Source organism: Syzygium oleosum, unplaced genomic scaffold, assembly GCF_021117445.2.
Source record: "Syzygium oleosum isolate NSW1041296 unplaced genomic scaffold, Sole_v2.1 Sole_v2.21, whole genome shotgun sequence".
Lineage (NCBI taxonomy): Eukaryota > Viridiplantae > Streptophyta > Magnoliopsida > Myrtales > Myrtaceae > Syzygium > Syzygium oleosum.
The window spans coordinates 5,546,776-5,568,830 of record NW_026607505.1 but is presented as its reverse complement, the minus strand read 5'-3'; the positions used below and the strand labels follow the sequence as shown (position 1 = coordinate 5,568,830).

Below are 22,055 nucleotides of genomic sequence, written 5' to 3'. Positions count from 1 at the left end.
ACTTTGTCGCAAGTGTACCAGTTTAAGGTTTTTTGTGGTATCAACCCTATTTCTCTTAAATCATTTAAACAAAATCAGTCTTGTTAACCTCAAGAGCAAAAAATTCCTCGAAGCAAGGAACTTCTCATAGAAATAAAGTATTAATGGCATTAAAGAGGTCCACTGATGTAGATTTATTAGTTTGGATAATTATTGAATGTTGAGGAAAACATATTAAATACAACTCAAAAAACTATGATGTGGCATTCTTTCCTTTCCATAGTTGGCATAATTTCGATTGGCTTCTCTCTAGTTACCTTGCTTTATATATATATATATATATAAATAGACGAAGCGGTCGAAATCCTTTTAATTTAGGATAAATAGCAACAACAATCAATTTCCGTTCTTTCTAATTTTATCCTTATCTTTTTAGGTTATCAGAATAAATCATCGCCTTTGGACTTTATATAAAATCTTTCTCGACACTATACTTCCTACCAAAACCATATTTTAATTATCCATTTGCCCCGAAAAGGTCGCGATTTATTTTGTCGATTAGCCTTCATTTAATCGGTTGAATGACGATATGGTAGACATTATCAATTGTTTAGACACCATAGGCAGATTCACATGAGTATAAGTCATCCCATTAATAGAAAAATTATTGGGTTTAGGAAAAATGTATCGGTTACAAAATAAAAATAAAAATAATTAGGTGCATAGAACGATTGAAAGTTAAGTTTAGTGATTTTATTATAAAACACACTAAAATTCAGTGACCAACAGTGAAGTTTAGCCCATCATGTACATGAATATAAATTTATCACATCATATATATGAATCCAACTTAAGGCATGCGTGTGGTAGCTCTAGAGCAAATGACCCTCAAGAAAATATGCTCCCACATGCATCAGAAACACAATATTAATTTGACACTTCCAATTTTTTGGTTGCTGGTGTCATTGATGACCCAGAAAGAAGAAAAAACAACATCGACATCTCCCTATTCAAGTGAAGAGCAGCTAACTTAGTGCTGCCTTCAATGACTATATCTGCTATGGTACTACTACTCTCTACTCTGTACTCTCTATTATAATTGCAACTGCTAAATTTGAAATTGATGGATCACGCACCCCAGAAGAAGACCTGCGCCAATCAAGATCTCACAGCAGGACACCCCCGAGACATGCCCTGAGGTCAGAGACTATGACATCACACTTCACGGTGAAAATGAAGCACATGGAGTAGATCCAGTTCAAATGAGTGCATTAAAAAGCAAATAAATAAATAGATTTTTGAATGCGTGCATATGGACATTACTGTACATGGAGTGACAGCAATCTCCCCCCACCAATGTTCTTTTCTCTTATAGAGAATAAAAAAAATCTAGTGCAGGACAAAAGACACTTCCAGGAATCACTCATGTGGTGGGTCTTTCTTTCTCTTCCTCCTAAGATCAGAAAACTGGGTTGCTCTGCATTTATGGGTCCACCATCAGGAACACCTGCTCGATGCCACAAGAAGAAGACACGAAATGGTGGAGAAAAGTTGGAATAGGACGAGTCTTGGGGCTATCTGTCTTTGCATCGATCGGAAACGCAATGAAAAATTAACACGACTTTTTGCTCCACAAACCCGACACCGACATCGGAGTAAATGAAAGAAGGTCCATTGCGATTTTGCATGAAATACAATCAAAGAAAACAGGAGGGGAAAGAGAGAGAGAAGAAAGCATGCTCAAAAGGGGGAGAACAAAACCTTGGTGATAGGGAAGAGATAAGCATGTGTTGGAACCCTAGTTCCATCCCAAAAAAGAATGTGAACTGTTGGGTCCCTTGTCATGTCATTCGGGGTCAGGTCACGGTTCATACCCCATCCATCTATCTGTCCAGTTCCTGGGACTGTAGTGCTTTCAGTTTTTCTAATCACCAATTATTTATTCATATTTTTTTCTCCTCTCTTTCGATACTTCCTAGTGAATTCTTTATGAATTTCTCTCTCTCCTGTCATCACCATCCAATAGATTGTCTTGGGTGAGCCGTAGGAACAAAAGAAATATATATATAAAAAACAAAGGGGGTCAAAAGAGCTCATCATCTCTTATCTGAGATTCTGATCTTGTGGTGGTGGAGTGTGATGGGAGCCAAAAAGATCATCAAAAAGCTGCTTTCTCACTCAACCTGTTTCAGAGCATCTCAGAAACACTTCGCTCAGAATTTTTGTTTGAATTCCCATAATCGTGCTCAGTTCTCCACAAAGGAGCACAAAAGGTTGAAAGGATCATGAGAACAGCGAGAATAGCTGTTTTATAAGCAACCAAAAAGGGGCGGAAGACAGACCATCTATGATCTCATGGGGAGTTCAGAAGAACTTATAAAGGGACCGATCATCCGGCAAACATCAAGCCCTCGCTCTTTAGAATCGATCATCGACTCATCATCATCTCATGGACCGGCGAGACTCTAAAGTAGGGAAAAAGAAAAATAAGAATCTACGTTATAAGAAATTAAGGTTACGAGGACGAAATTTTCTGACCATGAAAATCATATTTTAATTCCCAATTATATCCTTGAGGTGTGTTTTGATTGAGTGAAAGAATTCGCGATTTAGTTTTCCGAACTTTTGTGCTTTTGGTATATTAAAAATAATCAGTCAATGAACATTCATTTATAGTCAAAGAAAATATGCATATTTAAAATAAGGAAAATGAAATCCTTTACCTGAAAATGAAAAATGTTTTCCAAATGATTTTCCAAAAAAAAAAATTTCCTTTATCTTTGAAGAACACCCTAGAGTTCTGTTTGTTTAACGGAAATGAATGATTTGAAAAATATATTTTTTAAAATAATCGTTTATAATTCTTACAAAAATAAACGAACGAAAAATATTTTCATTGATCAATATTTTCATTGATCACGAAACTGTTTAAATAATGAAAATAAATTTTATAAAAAAATATTATAAAAATTATTTCAAATGATATAAATGATAAAAAAAATTTTAAAAAAATTTAAATTATTTGTTTTTCGCGAAATTAGTGGAGCTTTAATCTGCTTTTATGGTTCTTTATGACCTTTTCACACTGTCAAGTGTCATTCAATTTGCTGCGGAACACAGAAAACTGAGAACTTTCTTTGTCAAGAGAACTGGAAACACATGCTAAATGACAAAGTACGGACACACACATACACCAGACCGAACAAAGCGTGATTGATTCCCAATTAGATCCACAGTTACAATGGAGTTACAGACACAGAGAGGGGAATTTTCACTCTTTGGAACAATTATTCTCCTCCTAGTGAAGAAGTACGGATGAACCAGGGGGTGAAGAAAGAACCACAAGAGACGCAGTTCAGAGCCACACTTCAGTGACTTCCCTGAGTCATGATGGACGAAGCACTTAAAAATCAGATTCTACCACCACCCACCAAGAACCCCCACTTTCTTCTTCTTCTTTCTTCATCTCACTTCATCCCATCAAAGCTACAGAGAGAACAAGCAAAAGGGTACAATTTGTTTTGCTTTCTTGATCCCGGAATCGTTACTATGCAGGCCTATTTCTCTTGAGCCCGGCCTTGGCGTCTGATCTCAGGGCGCCGCCGCTCGAGTCGCCCTCGGAAGAAGCTTCCATGGACTTGGTGAAGTTGCTCGACAGATCGGCGTAGAGATTGACCACCGTCCGGATGTTGTTGTTGAGCTCGCGGATCAGCCCCACGTTCCGGCTCAGGCTATCGGGGACTCTGGACTCTTGGTTCTGGTTTATCTCGTTGATCAGGAGCCGGTTCTGGTCCAGTATGTTCTGCACCTGCACGAAGCTCTTTTGGAAGGTCTGCAATATCTTGGTGTCTATCTGGTGGTGGTGAGCCCCACTGCCGAACCCCGAGAACGCATCGCCCTCCATTTACACTTCGTCGAGTCCCTTTTGACCGCCCCGAGAGAGATGGAAAAATCCTATCTTTGTTCAGAATCTGAATCTGCCCTGTTCAAGAGGAAGAAGGAGAATAAAGGACAGCAAGTGAAATACTGTTCTTATTGATAGGCCCATAACAAGAAAAGATGAGGCGTGAATTTCCAGCAGCAGCAGCAGTACTACACACACACTCTCTCTCTCTCTCTCTCTCTTTGTGTTTTGTGTGCTTTGACATTTCACGTCAGCCCCACTACGGAACAAGTAGATCAAATGGTATAGTTTATTATTCTTTTCGGGCTTAAAAAATTTTAAGCTGTTGGAGATGTGATATTACATTAATATAACAAGCACCCATAATCCAAATATTCATTCTTTAAACAGTGGATGCCTACCCCAAACAGAACCCCAAAAGGAGAGTTTAAAAAGGAAGGAAACGCAATGTTGGGATTTGTTTAAGGCATTCGGCATAAAAGACAGGGTCTGATGGGTGAAATCATGACCTCAAAGGGTACTTTGTTTTCTCACGGAGAGAGAGGGATCGGATTACAAAAAAAAAATTTCGATGATGATGATGATGATTATCGATATTAATATTATGAGTCTATTATTGCTGCTATCGATGTTCACAAGATGTGGAAAAAAGCAGATCCCGTTTCTATAAAAAGGAACCCCTTTTCATTGTACTGAGAAAAATGCCCACCTAAAAGCTCAGTGTCCCAAAAGAAGAATCTCATGGAAAAGAAAAGGTCAAAATGATGCAGGGCAAAAGATCAGGGGCCATAACACGAAGCGGGTACCACTGTTGGAAACAGCATTTGTACACATTGTTTTGATCCTTGATAGGCGCAGACAGCAACAGCAGGAAATTCAAACCACCGTAGGACAGCAAATTCAACAAAACTCCGAAGAGAATCAACGAGGGGGAACAGTAGTGTCAGTGGACAGGATGAAAATATCAGAGCTTTCGATTTGGCGGAGCATGTAAAGCTCCGGAAATGCCGAGACAACCGAAGCAACAGCTCGAAAACAAATCTGGGTATTGACCAAAATCTGATTTCGAAAAAACCCGTAGGCACGCAGAGGAGGAGATTCACATGTTCGCATGCAAAGATTCGCGATTCATCACAAAACCGGACAATTTTCGAAACTGCGAAAAGCCCCCCCCAGATGAAAAAAAAACAGAAGAAGAGAAGAAGCTGAGGAAAAATCAGACACTCGGTGGTGCCGAGAGAATTCAACGATCTAGATAGTACAGACACTCCACTTTTCTCCCCACCGTTTACGAGACCAAGAATCACCAAAGAAAAGACGGGCGTTCTTCTTGTCCCATGACACGGAATCTTCACTTTCAGGCAGGGGTACAGAAAACGACGGAACAAATCGAACCACGTACCTCGGAAACCCGGAACATCGTGAGAATTCGCGAAAAGAAGGGGGGGGGGAGAGTTCGAAGCAGTCGCGACAATCCCTTCGAAGACGAAGCAGGAGGAGGTGAGGGAGAAGAGGAGAGGACGAGGGCGCCCTTTCTTTTTCTCCTATGAATTCAGAGCTGATTTTCTAGAGAGAGAGAGAAAGAGAGAGAGAGAATGAGTAGATTTTGAGAGTCACGCTTGGTCCCCCTCTCGGTGTCTCAATCTTATAGCTCTATCTATCTAAGTCTGTATAATATCCAGCTATAATAATTGTTTTTCCTTTTTCTCTCCTTCTCCCTCTTTAGACCCGCGGTGCCACGTGGCTTCCTGCCCGGTGATTACCCCAGAAATTGATCCAAGGTTTTGCGAGAGATCCAAATAGGAGAGTGTGATCGGTTGCCGGGCGGTCCGATTCCAACCCAAGAATCGGGGGAATCGGACCAATTGGTCTTGCTTCCGGATAGGCCGATGGAGCCGATAGAATAGTCAAATTTTTTTTTTATTTGTCGTTAGAATATATTCTTGATAATCAAGACGTTTCTACAATCGGTGAGTTTCGTGTAACATTATAGGCTTCACGGAGATTTTCTCAATTTGTGGAAAAATTCGGTTGGAATGAACCACTATTTGTTGTTTTTTGATTTGTTCTCGTCATCTTACTTACGTGCATGAGTAAATCTGTCCGATCCGGGTGGGCAGTTTCGCACCTGGGACTGGTGTGGAACTGCGAACCGAACCGAAATTCACTGGTCCCAACCCAATTTTATTGAACCGGGAGCCAGACCGGTGCCTCCGGGAATCATCCAGAACTAGCCTATCCGGTCTAGGCAGTTCATTTTGCTCACTCTTGTTCATTTTGCTCACCTTAGATCCAAATGCATAAATTTACAATCGATTTCAACATTTTGATGGTTTGTCGACTGAATTTTGGTTTGGTTAATTAGGCCCTTACGGTCAAATCTTAGACTCATTATCGACGTTGGAAACCCTACACGTTTCCGACCTAACCCTTTTTTAAGGCAATATGCCCATAGTAGAGAGATTCACGAGAATTTTTTTATGTCTCGGAAATCTATTAACGGCAAACTAAGGGCATGACTGATTGCGTGTGTTTTAAAACGTAAAGAGTTTTGACTAGAGTAAAATGTTAAGAATTCAATTGACCAACGGTTAAAACGTTACGAACAGATTTGAACTCTATTTATTTCATGCCAATCCTATTCAATTGAGTGCATAATCATTTTATCTCCTCCAAAATCTTAAAGTTGTCGAGGGACGGTGCATGATTTACTACGCATCTCTAACACTTCCTCTCACTCGAAAGCCAATTAGACAATGAGGACTTGAGGTGCGCCGATTCAATGTGCGTTAGTATGACTAGTATAATAATAAGTTTGTTTCACCGAAAAGTTCGCGATAAAGGAAAGTATTTTCCATGGACGGAAAAATGTTAATTTAATTTGTATGGTGGTTTAGGAAATGTGCTTTCCTTCTTATCAGAATGGAAAGTTGTTTTATCTCAATCTAAGCTTGTTGTTTTGAGTTTATGGAATTAGTTTTTTTGTCAATTAATTAGTTTTCCGTCATCCAAACACGGAAAGCCGGAAAATAATTTTCTTTTAAACAAACGGACATTGAGCTTGATTAGCTTCGAATTAATATATAGGAACGGGGGAGAAAGAAAAACAAGGACAAAAAATAATCTTGGATTTTTTTCTTTTTTTGAAGAACACCAAAAAAAAAAGGGAAAAAAGAATTATGACGCAATGGCATGGTGAGCTGTCCACCAGCTAGCGGATCTTCGTTTTGGCCGAACGGAGGCTGGACTTTAATATACAAATAAAAAAAATAAACACCATTTTTTTTTTGGTCGAATAAATAATCACCATTAAAAAATGTGTCTTTTCAAATACAATCTTGCACCAATAAATACACGACACGTGCTTACTATTTTAGTCCCTCGTCTTCAATGCGCAACATATTTTCAGTGTGTCGAATTTTAAAAAAAAATTTACCAAATTTGGAGTTCCAAATTTGATAAAATAAAATCAAAACGCGACAATTCGCAGAATTTAAATTAAGAAAAAAAAACAAACAAACATGTTTACCATGGTTTGTACCATGCATAAGTTTGATGATTGCAATTAGGGATTAGCGCTGCTACAGTCCAACCCAATAACCCCGATTCCTAAAATTTGAAACAAATGATAATCGGTCATATTCCCGGTTCTATGGTGCAAACTGAATTGCCCGGACCGAACTTGACAGATATATTTTTTACTTTTTAACAATTCCCCAAAGATGATTGGGGATAAATGTGTTTATTGAGCACCCAGACAAAACCAATGTTCATTCGGATATCCATGAGTTTTATAGGAAATGAACTCGAGACCCTGCTATGCTTGCGCAACTAATTCCCTTTTTAAGGCTTACTTCCATCATATGGTATGTTTTAACAATCGTTTTGCCGAAATTTACTTCCAAACAAGTGTGAAACATGATGATTGCATAGACATGATAACTACTCCGAGGATGACAACTTGCATAGAGCAAGATACGCTTGCAGCCTTAAAATATTATATGTCGGTTCTTGTACCCACCGCAGGACCTAGTGGGCCGGTTTCTGATTTCACAAACTTGGAACCAACCATCCTAGTATGGTTTCAGGTTCTAGAGTCAGAACCAGCCTATCCCGAAATCGATTATCCCTAATTGAGCCAAGTGGGCCGGTTCCCGACTTCACAAATTTGGAACTAACCTTGCTGGTCTAGTTTTAGATTCTAGGGTCAGAACCGATCCATTCTGAAATCGATTATCCCTAATTGAGCTAAGTGGGTCTGTTCTCGATTTCACAAACTTAGAACCAATACTACTGGTCTGGTTTCAGGTTCCAGGGTTGGAACCGACCCATTCCGAAATCCATTATCCCTAATTGGGCCAAGTGGGCAGGTTCCCGATTGGGTCAAAACCTATCCATTTTGAAATCGATGATCCCTAATTCGGCCAAGTGGGCCGGTTCCCGATTTCACCATCTTGGAACCAACCTTGTTGGTTGGTTTCAGGTTCCAGGGTCGGAACCTACCCATTCTAAAATCGATTATCCTTAATTGGACCAACTGGGCCGGTTCCCGATTTCACGAATCAAGAATAAATCCTACCTAATATGATTTCAGGTTTCAGCGTGAAAACCGACCTATCTTGAAATCGATCATCCTTAACTGCAATGACCTTGAGCGCCCATACTTCACAAACGTAAGTAATTGCATGAGTTTTCTCTTTGAGCCCGACTTTATAGTACTAAAATTTTCGGGACATTTTCATGAGTTTCCTTGTCGGTTCGTGGAGTGACCTCCCTCGTTGCGACGACGATGTTCCTCTCATAGCAAAGCGGCCTTACCACGAGGGTCGGAGACAATGTATACGAGAAAACTGACTTGGATTTTCCTCAAGGAAGAAGACGAAATGGAGGGTCTGGTCTAGATTCTACGCTAGCCAAAAATAAAAAATATATAAAAAAACCTTTTCTTTCGTTGTTAATAGAAGAAGAGTCGCCGAAAAATGCGGTGCTGGGTAATATTTTCGTTCATGGTTAGAAAGTCCGATCACGTGCATATAAGAGCATATAGATTAAAAATGATGTGGAATTTGATGAACCGGGTGAACGCACACGCGAAATAAACTAGGGTAGGATTTGGGTCCGATACCAAGGTAGAAAGCACGGCACAAAAGTTTAAACAGATAAATGAGGGGAAATTACGTGTATATAAAAGAGCAGATAAATCCCATAGCCAGGTGATATGGGATATTTAGACACTTTTCATGTTCTTTTTGGTATAAGAAAAATTGGCAGATCTGACTAAGATATGCTCGAGTTTCGAATTGATGGTTTGCCACACAATTAGCGCATATCTTCAATTAGATGTTGCATTATGGGTTTCAACATGTTAACCTAGCAAATATGCGCACGCATTGCGCGCACATTAGAAAGCGACATTTGAAGGATCAAGCAAAACTGCCCTATTAAGAATACGCGACCAAAAGATAACGACGGAAACACGCTTTGCAAAGAAATCGATGAAAGTACAAAGCACACAAAAAAAAAATATTTTACACGTATATACATTGAAATAGAAAATTATTTCAAGATTTGAGCTATTTGTACGATGGACTAGATTTAAGATTTTAAAATTAAAGTAGGCAAGAGATAGTGAAAAACTATACATTTTTCCATGGATATTACCATCTGTCAAATAATAATGGGGACCATGTATGGAGCACGTAATATATTGAAATCCCATGAAATTAAGGGTGCGAATGAAAACTATTTTTTTCCTCAACCCAATTTTTGACAAGAAATAGGGTTTTCTATTTCTATTTCCTGGACGAGTTTCATAGCAGGAAATAGCGTTTGATAATGACACAAAATTTCTGTTCCCGGAATAAAAATTCGTTTAATAAGTTATTCTTAAATTTCTGTTCCCGGCAGGCGGTGGTCGGTGGCCGCGGAAAATGCGGGGACGAGTGATAAGAAGAGTTGTTATCTCTGTTTCCGTTCCAGAAATAGAATAGTAAAAAAAATATCTACTTCTCATTTCTATTCTAAAGTTATTTTCAGGCTAAAAAATTTATCTCGGAAATAAAAAGAAATGAAGTTGTATTGCCAAACGGATTTCTGTTCCAAATATATTCCTGAGAACAGGAAATAGAAAAATAAAGAAATAATATAGTTATTATTCGCGCCCTAAGAGTTTTTTTTTTTTTTTTGCTTTATATGGCAGTGTGGACTTATAATTTTATGACGCAATTAACTAAGAAATTTATCAGAAACACCGGAATAGTATCCAATCAAACGCAGCCATTTGGCTTTCTAGAACCGCTTCGAAGTTCAAACCCTCCAGGTAGCTCGGCCAACGTACACGCACGTGCATGTCACGCGCGGTATGGCGAGTCCCATGATTTTCGGAGATACCGTAGACGGCGAAATTATTCTAGACATTCATCCGTTCGTAAGAGGAGAAAAGAGGGTTTGAAAAGTCAAAGAGATTCGCCTCTTGTCCCATCGTTTTTCGTCGATCGGATCCACCCAAGTGTTCGATTTCTATGGTACAAAACATTGCCATAGAAAACTACGGGTGCAGGAACTTTGATTTATCGTGTAATATCGTTCTTAAATTTTTAATATGTTCAGTATGGCCTTCGAACTATTAGTGAATGTTTGATTTAGTCCTTAAAGTGTATTTGTTTTGGTGAAAGTATTTTCCGGACTTTCATCCATTTGGTGTCTCTGAAAATGATTTGGTCAACGGAAAAAACTTTCCGATCGACACAAATATCATGTTTAATTTTAAGAAAGTGAATTCCCTAATCTAAGAAGGTGAAAATACTTTCGGGAATTGCTCATCTTGAATTTGTTGATATATTTTCTTTTCTTTTCTTTTTCTTTTCTTTCTAAGAAGGAAAACATTCATGCATTTTCTTTTCTTAATAAAAATAATTTAAAAAAATACAAAATTTTTTGATAATTTTCACCATCAGATTTTTCTCATCAAATAACTGAAAAACTTTCCAAATCTTTTTTAGGTTTTAGCCAAACACCGAAAAATGAACTCATTTTCCTAGAAAATGATTTCCTGGAAAGTATTTTCTAGAAATTGTACATTTTCCGCAAAACAAACGCAACCTTAGACTATATGAAAATGTCTAATATCGTGATATAATAATCCATGTCATCAAATAGTAATGATAGACATTTCTCAAGTAGATGGATAAAAATGGACATATCGACTCATCATTTTTAATAAGAATATAGCTTAGACATATAATATGGTCCACGTCGTCAAATAAAAGTTTAGGGACGACATTGTGCACAGTACCAAAGTGAGAGACTGATTAGGAATGATGCGTGAAATCTGATGAACGGGGTGGTGCAACACGTGCCAAATAAACCGGGCAGAATCCACATCTGATTACATAATAGAAAGTCAAGTCCTACCCACAAAAAAACTTAAACTGATAAGCGGAAAGAGATCACATATATATAAAACGATGTAAAATATTTCAACACATGAGTCCTAAACCTTTTCACGTTTTGTCAATTGAGCCCATTCGGAATTCGCTAACGTGGAAGTCGACCGTCCTACATGGCGCGATCAGACGGCCGGCGTTGATGTGGGCAATTTTTAAATTGGAAAAACGTAAAAAAATTTAGGGCTAAATTAGTAAAATCGAAAAGTTGAAGCTTGAATTACTTAAAATGCAATAAATTTAAAGCTTTTTGAATAATTTTCTCGTTATTCTGCTCTTCGAGGTAATTAAGAGCGCAGATATTTGTAGCGTTAATTTTTATTGGCGAAGTAGTCATGAGGGGTCACGTCGATGTGGGACATTCGAGTGCACTAAGGTAACGTATTCCTCGTGGACATCGAACACGTCCAGACAAATCTCGCGACTCGTGGAAAGTAGGTGGACGGCGATTGATGGCCACCTGGTTTTGCCATTTCCTCCTCTCTCTTTTTTTGGGCTTTTGATTAACGTTGGAAATCCACGGGACTGATAAGGACGAGTCATTAAGCTTAATCTAGTTCTCTCGCAATAATTAAGGAGCAATTAAGTCGTCGTTATTGACACCGGACGATGCTTAGGGCCAATGGGACAGCCCGAGATCTTGCCCTTAATCAAAGAGAGTCAGTGGGAAAAGGTGTTATCCAACTAGTATTCCAAATTTGACAAATTGGGGAGGGGTGTTTGGGGAGGAGTTTGATTAGTTCAATGTCGTTATGATTACATCTGCCTCGCCGCTCTGTTTCCAGATCTAGGATCAGCTCATGATGCACTATGGTTGCACTGTCGATCCCGAGATCGAATTTGGAATCGTCATATGCCGAAAACATATTTTCATATAACCACCCAGTCCGACGAGGATGGAAAATAATTTATGGGGCTAGAGGGTTTGAATAAGGAGCGGCTCCCGATAGACTTATATGACGGCAAAAGGAGCAAGAACGAACCGAACTGTACACCGAACACCCGATAGACTTCTATGACGGCAAAAGGAGCAAGAACGAACCGAACTGTACACCGAACATGAGAGATCGATTCTGGAATGTATATGTGAAAATTTAAATTAACTTAAAGAGGCACCTTTTGACGTAACGACAATGCTCTTGGGGTGGATGACCTCTTGAGAAGGTGCTTACCTATGTGCCAAAGGATAAAACAGTGAGGCTCGGCATGTGACGGGCCAAAACGGACAACACTTCGAGTGAATTAATCAAGAGATGTCACATTTGATGTTATCTACACCGGTTGGTTTGATGCTTAAACCCTGCGCGCTCGCGTGCATATGCATAAATGAGTAAAGATTAGGCACGTAATAGCACGGTTTCGGTTTCCTATCTCTTCGAATGCAACCGATCCAATTTTTCGACACCCATCGGGACTTGGGCGTGCCAAGATCTGTACGAGCCATTTGGTTTGCGGCCGATGGCAACTATCATGGCGGGATGGATGGCCGGTCGGATTGCTCGAGTCGCGGCGCGACGTGCCCGCTTGATAACGAGCGAGAACACCGAGTCGTGGGCTCGTGAGATCCAAGTCTCGTGGGAAGGAGAGAATGCCAAGGGGATCCGAAGGACATCCACCCTTGAAGGTCGTTGCGCTAGTACTCCTTTTGAGGCCCGAGCCTCCGTGAGCTTCGGGTCGAGTCCCGGCACACGTTGTGGTCCATTTCTTGACAGATCAAATAAAAGGTACGTCTAAAATGGTGTTGGATGAATTTAAGGTAACCGATCACGGCATATTCTCCTCGCCAAGCAAACCCTCCGTCGCACGTTTGAAACAAGAGGAAGAACATTCCACCAAAAGAGAAAAAAAAAGGGGGGCAAAAGAAGGTAGAAAAGCTACAAAGTAGGCCGAAGTTGGCTCAACTATCGGACGTACTACACAAGAAAGATCTCTCTTGTTCACATCGCCATGAGAGGCCAATGCGAGCTCGCTTTTTAAACAAGAGGAGAGAGATCCATTGCATCTTTCGCCACTTACAAGCCTGCTTCGTAGGCCCAGCCTGCTGAAAAGATGGCTTTGGAGGTTCTCGCATTGCCCTTATCTTCTATGCTTGTGTTCTTGCATTGCGTTCTTGTTTTTTTGCACTTTTCCCTTCTCCTGATTTCATGTTTCGTGGCAGGATGAGTTCAAGGAACATGCAGAAAAGGCCAAGTCGTTGCCTGCGAGTACAAAAGATGCGGACAAGCTGGTGCTCTATGGGCTGTACAAGCAATCCACCATAGGAGCTGTCAATACCGGTAAAAAAAGAGAAATTTTGAGACCGATGTTTTCTCTGAAGTTATTCACAGTCGGTGCACCGATCAACCTCTCTTTGTAATGCTAGGTCGACCCGGGTTCTTCAGCCCCACGGAGAGGGCGAAATGGGATGCTTGGAAAGCAGTTGAAGGTCTGAGCTACAATCAAACCAAGCCATTCATCTGAAGCTTACAAGTTTGTGGAGTTTCTTTTAACCTGAAAAGTAATCGCCCGGTTTCGTCTTTCATGGGTTATATTTCAGGGAAGAGCAAGGAAGAAGCAATGGCTGATTATATCACCAAGGTGAAGCAGCTGCAGGAAGTGCCCTCCAGATGAACTGAATTCCAATCCTTTTCTATTTGGACTTTAGCGACTTTGAAACTTAGTCGAGCTGTGTTCTATTCACAATATGCAACAAGTCCGTGAATTTGATTCTGTCTTCCATTAACAATTGTTTCTGCAAGTGTTCATCTCTATTAGTACAAGGCAGAGAAACTGTCCAGCCCCTACAGGAGGATCCATCTTTTGGGTCTTTATGCTATGACAAATCCAAACAAATACCGGTCTATGTTACAAATAAGGGGAGGTGTGCGAGCCAAACGATCAATTTGCGCGGCCCCTAAACAATTTTGTCCTCTTAAAGGTGAAGGAAAAGCCGGACTTCAATTACCGTGATTTTGAGCAATTCGGGCAACGAAAATGACCTTTAGCTCGACACTTCGTGCATGGTGTGGTTTTCACACCCGGTTCGTCGCCACCAAGCAATTGATATAAATCGTCCACGAAACTGAATCTGATAAGCCCGCCTTCCTTGACCGAACCAACTCCACGACATGTTGAGCAAGCTATTATCTTCAGATCGCCGCATTTCCTGCACATACCGAGCGAGCTGCACACAAAAAGACATAGGCAGGTTTTTATCAGAATGCTTAGATGAAGCATCCTTGCGTAAGAAAAGGGATTGTGCTCTAGAAACAGAATTGACGTGCCATTGTAATTCCATCATTTCTGGTCCAAACTTCAGTCTTTATAGGTGAGTGTTTGCAAGGGATTTCTCTACACCTAATCAGCAGATTGCAGCTGAACTGACTAAAGTTCAACCCATAACAGAGAGAGAGAGAGAGAGAGAGAGAGAGAGAGAGAGAGAGAGAGAGAGAGATGTCTTCATTAGAACGAAAACTCAGCGTTTCAAACATCTCTAATCCTGGTGAGTGACAAATAATTTTAGGAATGAACCTTTGCCGATTACGGTCAGATCATCCAAACATCAAGAACATGAAGAAAGCCGACAAAAATAATTCATGAGAAAACCCAAATCCCATACTATGCAAAAAGAAACTCTACATGCTCGACAAATTCCTCTTTGAACAAGAAACTCTTTCTAGTTACTCTCTAACAATCTAGTCCAAAACCCGTGAAACCAATTCATAACAGAAGCATAACGATACAACAAATGAAAGCATCTCAAGGAAACTAAGAAAGGGCAAGGACAAGCTGAGACCTCCTCTGGGAAGCAGAAATGAAAGAGTCAACTCTTGGAGCAGCAATTGTGGCACACAGAAGCAGAGTGCCTACCCCAAAACCTGCAATCTCACTTGCTGTTATGTTTTCCATCTCTCTCTCTCTCTCTCTCGCCCAATTCACTACACCACCAGTCTGCAGTCTGCACCATCAGCCACAGATGTATGAATTAATCACGACAGTGAAGAAAACTACTTATAAATTGAGTTAAAAATTGAATCTTTCAAAGCAAGTATAGAGCAGCATATGCTCTGCATATTTGTATCGTCCTCAGAGACAAGCTAATTAGCAGAACCATCTGAGGTGAAAGAGATAACAGCAAGATATGTTAACTGTAAATGCACACCATTCTCACTGGGTTAATGTAGTAGAAAAATTATATCGGAAACGTTAATGCTGATCAAGCAGGAGAGAGAACTGACCTTTCAAGATTTCTGAAGAGACCGAAGAGACAAGCTTGCGGATGCAGAGAGTCGTGGACAGCAAGAGGATATAGCTGAAGATTATCCTTTTCTTTCTCAACTTCTTTTTGGGGTGATTGGGCCTTTCTTGTGTGGATTTTGACACTTTGGGCCTTGAGAGGCCACGTTTGAGCAAGATTTTGAGTTCATAAGAAGCCTATTTCATGAGGCCAATCCCAAATCTCAGCCACCCAACTATAGCTTTGAGATCGTATAAATTGAGTGCATGCCGGGTTACTCAAAAAATTCAGATTATTAAGCTATGAATATGTGTTGGAAGCGCGCAACAGAAGTGCCATACCTTCACCCGGGAATCGCCAAGCTAAAATCCGAGTCCGTCAATATAGTTGGACCCACATTCACTTAAAAACTTAAACCAATGAATTATGAACCAACTTCGCTATGTTAACTGCTTCACATCATATCAATTCTTCGATATTAGACTTTCAAACACAACTTACATGTGCATCATAACAATCTTCCTCTCACGTGTGATCTCAGTGTTAGGTCTGCTCCCCCTTAATCCAAGTATCCTTCTGCATCATGATATTTTATCTTGAATCTCCATTAACACGCAACTTCATCCTTGATCTCTTTTTCTAGACTGAACCATGAAGTATGTCGTCGAGCCCGCATTGCTACACCAAACACTAGAATAGATTAGGGTGGAGCACCAATCAACCATCGACTCTAATACCACATGTTGGGAGTGTATAACAGAAGCCCGATACCTTCACTCGAGAAGATCACCAAAAGGGAATCCAAGTCCAAGCCCATCAACATATTCAGTTGAACCCACATTTACTCAAAAGCTTAAGTTAATGATTTACAGGCTAACTTGGATATATTAATTATTTAACACTAAATCAATTCTTCGATTTGGGATTTTCTAACACAATTCACAAATGCATTTTAACAATATGTACTCATAAAAAAAAATATCTTCCTCTTCCTATGTTGACTTAGTCGTTAAGGAGCGAACATACATGGAGACATCAGTCATAACACCCGTGTTCCATTCTCCACGTCGTCGAAAGAGAGTTTCCTTGTCATAAAAGTTTGATAGTTTATCATTTATTCGACGCAAAACGTAATCTTTACAAGACTTACCCAAAAAAAAAAAAAAACGTATTCTTTACAAATGGCATAATCGATACGAATTCATATTCCTGCCGGCCGTCGCTTTGGACAATCGATGCTTGGACTTTATCCGACTTGCACATCAATGCTGTCAAATCCTAAGAGAAGAAACATTCAACCTCGAAGACATTTCACCTCTTGAAACATACAAATTCAAATCGATCACTCTAGCTATTTCAACTGAGATTGAGCCCCAAGCTAAGTACACCGCGGTTGAAATTTGGGGCACAAAACAAGCTATGCTACGTGGAAGGCAAGTCAATCATTCAATAAAATTGAAGTTGTGTCCATTATTGCCTCCTAAAGGTCAAAAGCTCAACTAAGTCCTCACTACAGCCCTTTCGCACTAGACAGTTTCTTGGTAAGTTCCTAATCGATTTACCTACCTACCCACATAGAAATTGAGTTGCAACACATGCACAATAGTTTCAAGATCATCTCTGTTAGGGTCAAACGTGTGGACCTACAGCTTGTGGAATTTGAGGTCTTGGGACTTGATCATAACAAAGAAAATGGCACAAATGATCCATCAACTTTGATCCCGTATGTAACGTGGTCTCTAAACTTTTAATTGGTTCATACATTCTTCTGAACAATTGGTAAATGATCAATTTAGTTCCCATACTTTATGAATATAGTCAATGCCGTCCTTACGGTGGTTCGAGTCCACGAAATCTGCTGATGTGACTTCTGATCCGTTAAGTTTGAATGTTGGACAAAAAAAGTTAAACGTGGATTATCAAATCAGGACATGATAATCCTTGTCACCAAATAACGATGGACACGTTAAAATAAATATTTATGTCACAATGTCTATAGTTTAGGATTTTTTGTAGTATTAATCTGTAATAATTTTTGTTAGGCGTTTCAAATTATTATTGTTTGACGTGTACCATAGGCAATGGAGGGTCCAAGCTGGACCATGCCTCGATTGATACGTGATTGGATAGCTTAGAGTAGTCAATTGCAATTTTCCATTGGAGACCTTCCTTTCTTATCTCTTCCCTTTCTATTTAAGCACGGCAAGCACAGTTGTAAAGTCCATCTATACCATATGACCTCATTCCATTTCTACCCGCTCCACTCTAATACTTTGCCGACACCAAATTATTTCCGATGAACAAAATACTTTTTTGGTAATTGAGGCCTTTTTATTAGAATTAATTACAAAAACTAATGCTCTAGTATACATTTATAATTACGATTGTCTTTTTTTAACTATATATTTCAAATAACTTGAAGATGACCAATATCCTATCGTTGCGGATATAGTTTTTGATATTAGCGGTGTGAGTGAATATGTAATGCAATTATCGTCGACCGTCTCTTGTATGGTTTTGTGTTTTCGGTTACCGGTGTCGCGCCCGGCTTTTGCAAGGGTATATTAGATACACCTTTTCACTCCAAATAGGACTCGTGATCCATGAAGGATTGAAAATATGCGCCTCGTATATGTGAGCCCAGCACATGCGAACCGCACGATCATGCGGGCCCCGCACGGGGCGCCGCTGAATCTAGCGGCTCACATGTGTTGGGTTCACATGAATCGGGAGCTTACGCGGATGTTTCCGAAGGAATTGGTTTCTCACGTGCTATGTCACGTTTCGATGCTGACCGGCCGGCGGGGCCGGCCACAATTCGTTGTCACGTCCCTCCCTCGCGTGCACACACAAAGTGGAGGGCCAGCCACGAACGCTTCACATGTCTTTGGCAAAAGCATGTCGGCGGGCTGCATAATGAAACACTCTACTTCCTTTGGGCAACTCTTTCTGATAATTAACTGATCAACTTGTACGCGGAGATCTAAATACCTACCCACGATCGATAAAAGCAAACGAATCTGTTAGGCACCCAAAATTGTCTCGGTCCTTGACCGTTGGCTCGGACCGGATAAGACCGAACAAGACATGGTTCCTTTTTGTTGAAAATACGTCTCGAGTTTAAGCACGTGAACGAAACCCGACCCGTGATGAATTAGTATTTGCGGACGTCCAAATATAAGCCATGGAAATCCAGAGTTTTCTTTTCGGTGTAAAAGTTTCGCTGGATAAGGATTCCAAACAAAACAAGAAAGGAAAGTCTAGGTGAGAAGAGGAAATAAAATAAAACAAGAAGGGCACACAAATTATATGTTCCTGTTAGTGTAATCGGCCAAAGGGAAAGATAAAATAGGAAAGTCCAAAATTTGGTTTTGGTTGACCGTGTATTACTTGGACTTTGTTTCCTATTTGATGTGGCAATCTTCACGATGGAAATTTTCACTTCCCTCTGGCGTTGGGTTTAATATAAATATTTCTCAAGATTTCTTTATAGAGGTCAGAGAGAAAGACAAGAAGCGTCGTTCCAACCGGACGCTTGTAGTGGGTCTTTCTTGGCTGAGTTATAACCATGAAGTCTTGAAGCGCCGCTTGCTTGTGAGTGCTTGGCATTGGGTTCGAGCTTTTGTTCGTGGAATTACACCAAAAGTTCAAGTGTTCGTAGCGATTAAATCTTGTGTTAAGATTTGTGTATAATTCCTTTATGAGATTGAGAGATTATTTCGTGAGGAATTGTGGGCTTTAAACATTGCGTGAGTTATTGGGTGTAATTGGGGGGCTTGGAAACACTTAGAGTGTTTGAGTGACTCGAGTGTGGTTGTAATCTCCGTTGTATCGCTTGATCTATAGTGGAATTTCGTGCTGCTCTCCCCGTGGACGTAGGTCACTATGACCGAACCACGTAAATCTGGTGTCCGATTTATCTTCTTGTTCTGTCAATTTTATTGTTCGATCGCTTGGCTTCCGCAACACTTTTAGTTGATAACTATAGGTAATCGACGAAGGCAACGAGGAGTTGCCGACGTGCGATAAAAGAAAAAAAAATACCTGAGTGCCAAGCAACGAGTGTCGGTGAATGAGATTTGGCTCAGCCAATAAGAGAACCGAAGCCGAAGGGAAGATCTACGGATCAAGAACAAGATAAGCATTCGAGTCACGAAGCCAACAATTTTGGCTGCAATCATAACAACCCATTCGATCGTAAAGCCAGCGCGATCCCCAATTTGTGGAGCCATAAATCCCGAAAGCCGCAAATGATAATGGCCAAGAAGCGTGGGCTATTATGATCGCCAGGAGAAAGGATTGCAAATTGCAGAAGAAAGCGGCGATGTGGGGCAAGTGATGTGGCCATGATCGTCTAGTAGTGGATTTTTGAATAACCATTTGTAAATACATGTTGCTAAGTTCAAAAAGTCACGTATGGTGTGATTTGCTTTCTTTATAACTGTCTTCGTCCCGTTAATATTCTCGTCAATCTGCGTTTCCCGTCCAAGAATTGACAAAGGACCCCTCATATTCTTCGTCGATTTCCATATCCATTAACATTTTTAAAGGTGTTTTGTCGATACTTTCTGACGGAACGGAACATATCCAATATTTAAAGCGTCTTGCGTTAACTCAAAGTCCATAAGGCCTTGCCAAACTTACCTTTTGGACTAGAGAAAACTTTCAATGTTTAATACAAAAGTTATGGCACTCGATGATGAAACCCTAGTTAACATATTTCTGGTCATTACCTCCTCGGAATCTATACTACCAAGTGCTCCAACAGCTCCGGGAGCCTTGTAAACAAAAGTGAAGAAGGACAAAAATCACATGGGAGTTGGCACGGTTAGGCTTCATCGACCAGCTGTTCGTCGTCAGGTTTCCCATGTCTAGGAGGCTGGAAATCGTCCGTACGTTATGGTCCTAGGGTTTCGATTTTGGCAGTGGACCCAACCATTCAAGTATCGTTTACCTCTGGATTTCGTGGCGTTGTAAGGTACACACCGACGCAGTCGTGTCAATTGTCAATACACCACACAGAGCTTTGGACGGCGTGTACCATTTCTTCATCTTATAAGTAGGGAAAATTATCTAAAAAGTCCTAAATTTATTGCACTTTTACCAATTCAATTCTAAACCTTTTAAGTTTGTCAATTTAATCCTAAACATTTTCACTTCTTGCCAATTTAATCATAAATCTTTTCACTTCTTGCCAATTAAGTCCATCCGGCCAACGCTGACGTGGCAAATTTTAAATATTTTTTTTAAATTTTTAATCTTTTTTTTCTGCCCTTCTTTCTTCTGGTCGGTCCGGCGACTGGTGAGGTCGACCTCTGGTGAAGCTCGCCCCCTCTGGCCACTGGCGAGGGCGAGCCTCGCCGACTGCTGCTAGGACGACCTCGCCGTTGCTGGGTTTCACCTCGCCCAGCGACGGCGAGGCCGGCCAATGCCATCGTAGGTCAGCCTCGCCTAGGCTGGGTGAGGTTGGCTTGGCGGCAGTGGGCGAGGCTCGCCCTCGCCAGTGGCCGGTAGGGGCGAGCTTTGCTAGAGGCCGATCCAGCAACCGGCGATTGACTAGAGGCACCTCGCCAGCCCGTGCCTCTGGTCAGTTGCCGGTTGCCGAACCGGTCAGAGGGAAGAAGGCAGAAAAAAAAATTAAAAATTTTGAAAAAAAATTTCAAAATGCCATATCAGCGTTGGCCAGCACCGGCCGATGGCCACGTTAGCGCCGGTCGGCCAAAATTGGCCGGATGGACTTAATTGGAAAGAAGTAAAAAGGTTTAGGACTAAATTGGCAAACTTAAAAGGTTTATGACTAAATTGGCAAAAGAGTAATAGGTTTAGGATTTTTTGGACAATTTTGCCCTTATAAGTACATACAGATCCACTTGCCGAGCCAAAAAAGACAACGAAAACGTGAGTGGATACGGAAAGAAATTATCAAGTCGATAGAGCGTAGCATATGTAGTAAATTGAATTTGGACCGTCGTGAATGGCGAGTCCCGCCATCGCCAAGTCTAATAGTCCGTATTTGTTCTGTCCCGGGTACAAGGTTCATCAAATGCGAGGCATGACCATTCACTAAATACGACACATGACCACTTTCATCTTATGCATGCACAGGAGCCGAGCCAAAAAAAAAAAAGGTTTGAGAGAAGGAGAACGGTGAGAACCACATGCTTATGCACGGAAGAGGTTGGTCCTGAAATTTGAGACCATCATCAACTTATCTATTACGAGTTCAAAGCTTCCACAGAAAGGGATAGTTTAATCCTTAGGCTGATGTTCTTAATGGTCGGTTCATAAGGCAGAAAGCCATAGTGGAATAGCACGAATCATGTTAAAGACAATATGCTTTTTTATTATATATATTCAGGGGCACAGACGGACGAGAAGACCTTGCTACTCGGAGGCCATGAAATATTCTGCAAATTCTGTGATCCGGTAAGACCGGGGGCCTTTGACCTATTCAAGTTGCCCTAATTTAGAACAATTTGTACATACTTAGTAGATTTGAACAAGTGACCTT

At 40.6% G+C, this 22,055-nt stretch overlaps 3 protein-coding genes across 3 annotated transcripts; 1 reads left to right on the top strand and 2 right to left on the bottom strand.

Moving 5' to 3' along the window:
- Positions 1 to 3,168: 3,168 nt before the first annotated feature.
- LOC115671160 (protein ELF4-LIKE 3-like) lies at positions 3,169 to 5,427 on the bottom strand. The gene is made up of 2 exons (XM_030592630.2): positions 5,286 to 5,427; positions 3,169 to 3,961 (listed from the first exon to the last, which is right to left on the bottom strand). The coding sequence occupies exon 2, from the start codon at positions 3,881 to 3,883 to the stop codon at positions 3,527 to 3,529; it is 357 nt and encodes a 118-aa protein (XP_030448490.1). The 5' UTR covers positions 3,884 to 3,961; positions 5,286 to 5,427; the 3' UTR covers positions 3,169 to 3,526.
- Positions 5,428 to 13,213: 7,786 nt separating this feature from the next.
- On the top strand, positions 13,214 to 14,065 carry LOC115671216 (acyl-CoA-binding protein-like). Its single transcript, XM_030592716.2, has 4 exons — positions 13,214 to 13,389; positions 13,487 to 13,604; positions 13,691 to 13,753; positions 13,865 to 14,065. The coding sequence occupies exons 1-4, from the start codon at positions 13,378 to 13,380 to the stop codon at positions 13,936 to 13,938; spliced, it is 267 nt and encodes an 88-aa protein (XP_030448576.1). The 5' UTR covers positions 13,214 to 13,377; the 3' UTR covers positions 13,939 to 14,065.
- LOC115671215 (uncharacterized) lies at positions 14,022 to 15,696 on the bottom strand. Its single transcript, XM_030592714.2, has 3 exons — positions 15,546 to 15,696; positions 15,104 to 15,265; positions 14,022 to 14,491 (listed from the first exon to the last, which is right to left on the bottom strand). Exons 2-3 carry the CDS (start codon positions 15,214 to 15,216, stop codon positions 14,269 to 14,271), a joined length of 336 nt encoding a protein of 111 aa, XP_030448574.1. The 5' UTR covers positions 15,217 to 15,265; positions 15,546 to 15,696; the 3' UTR covers positions 14,022 to 14,268.
- Between the last annotated feature and the right edge of the window lie 6,359 nt (positions 15,697 to 22,055).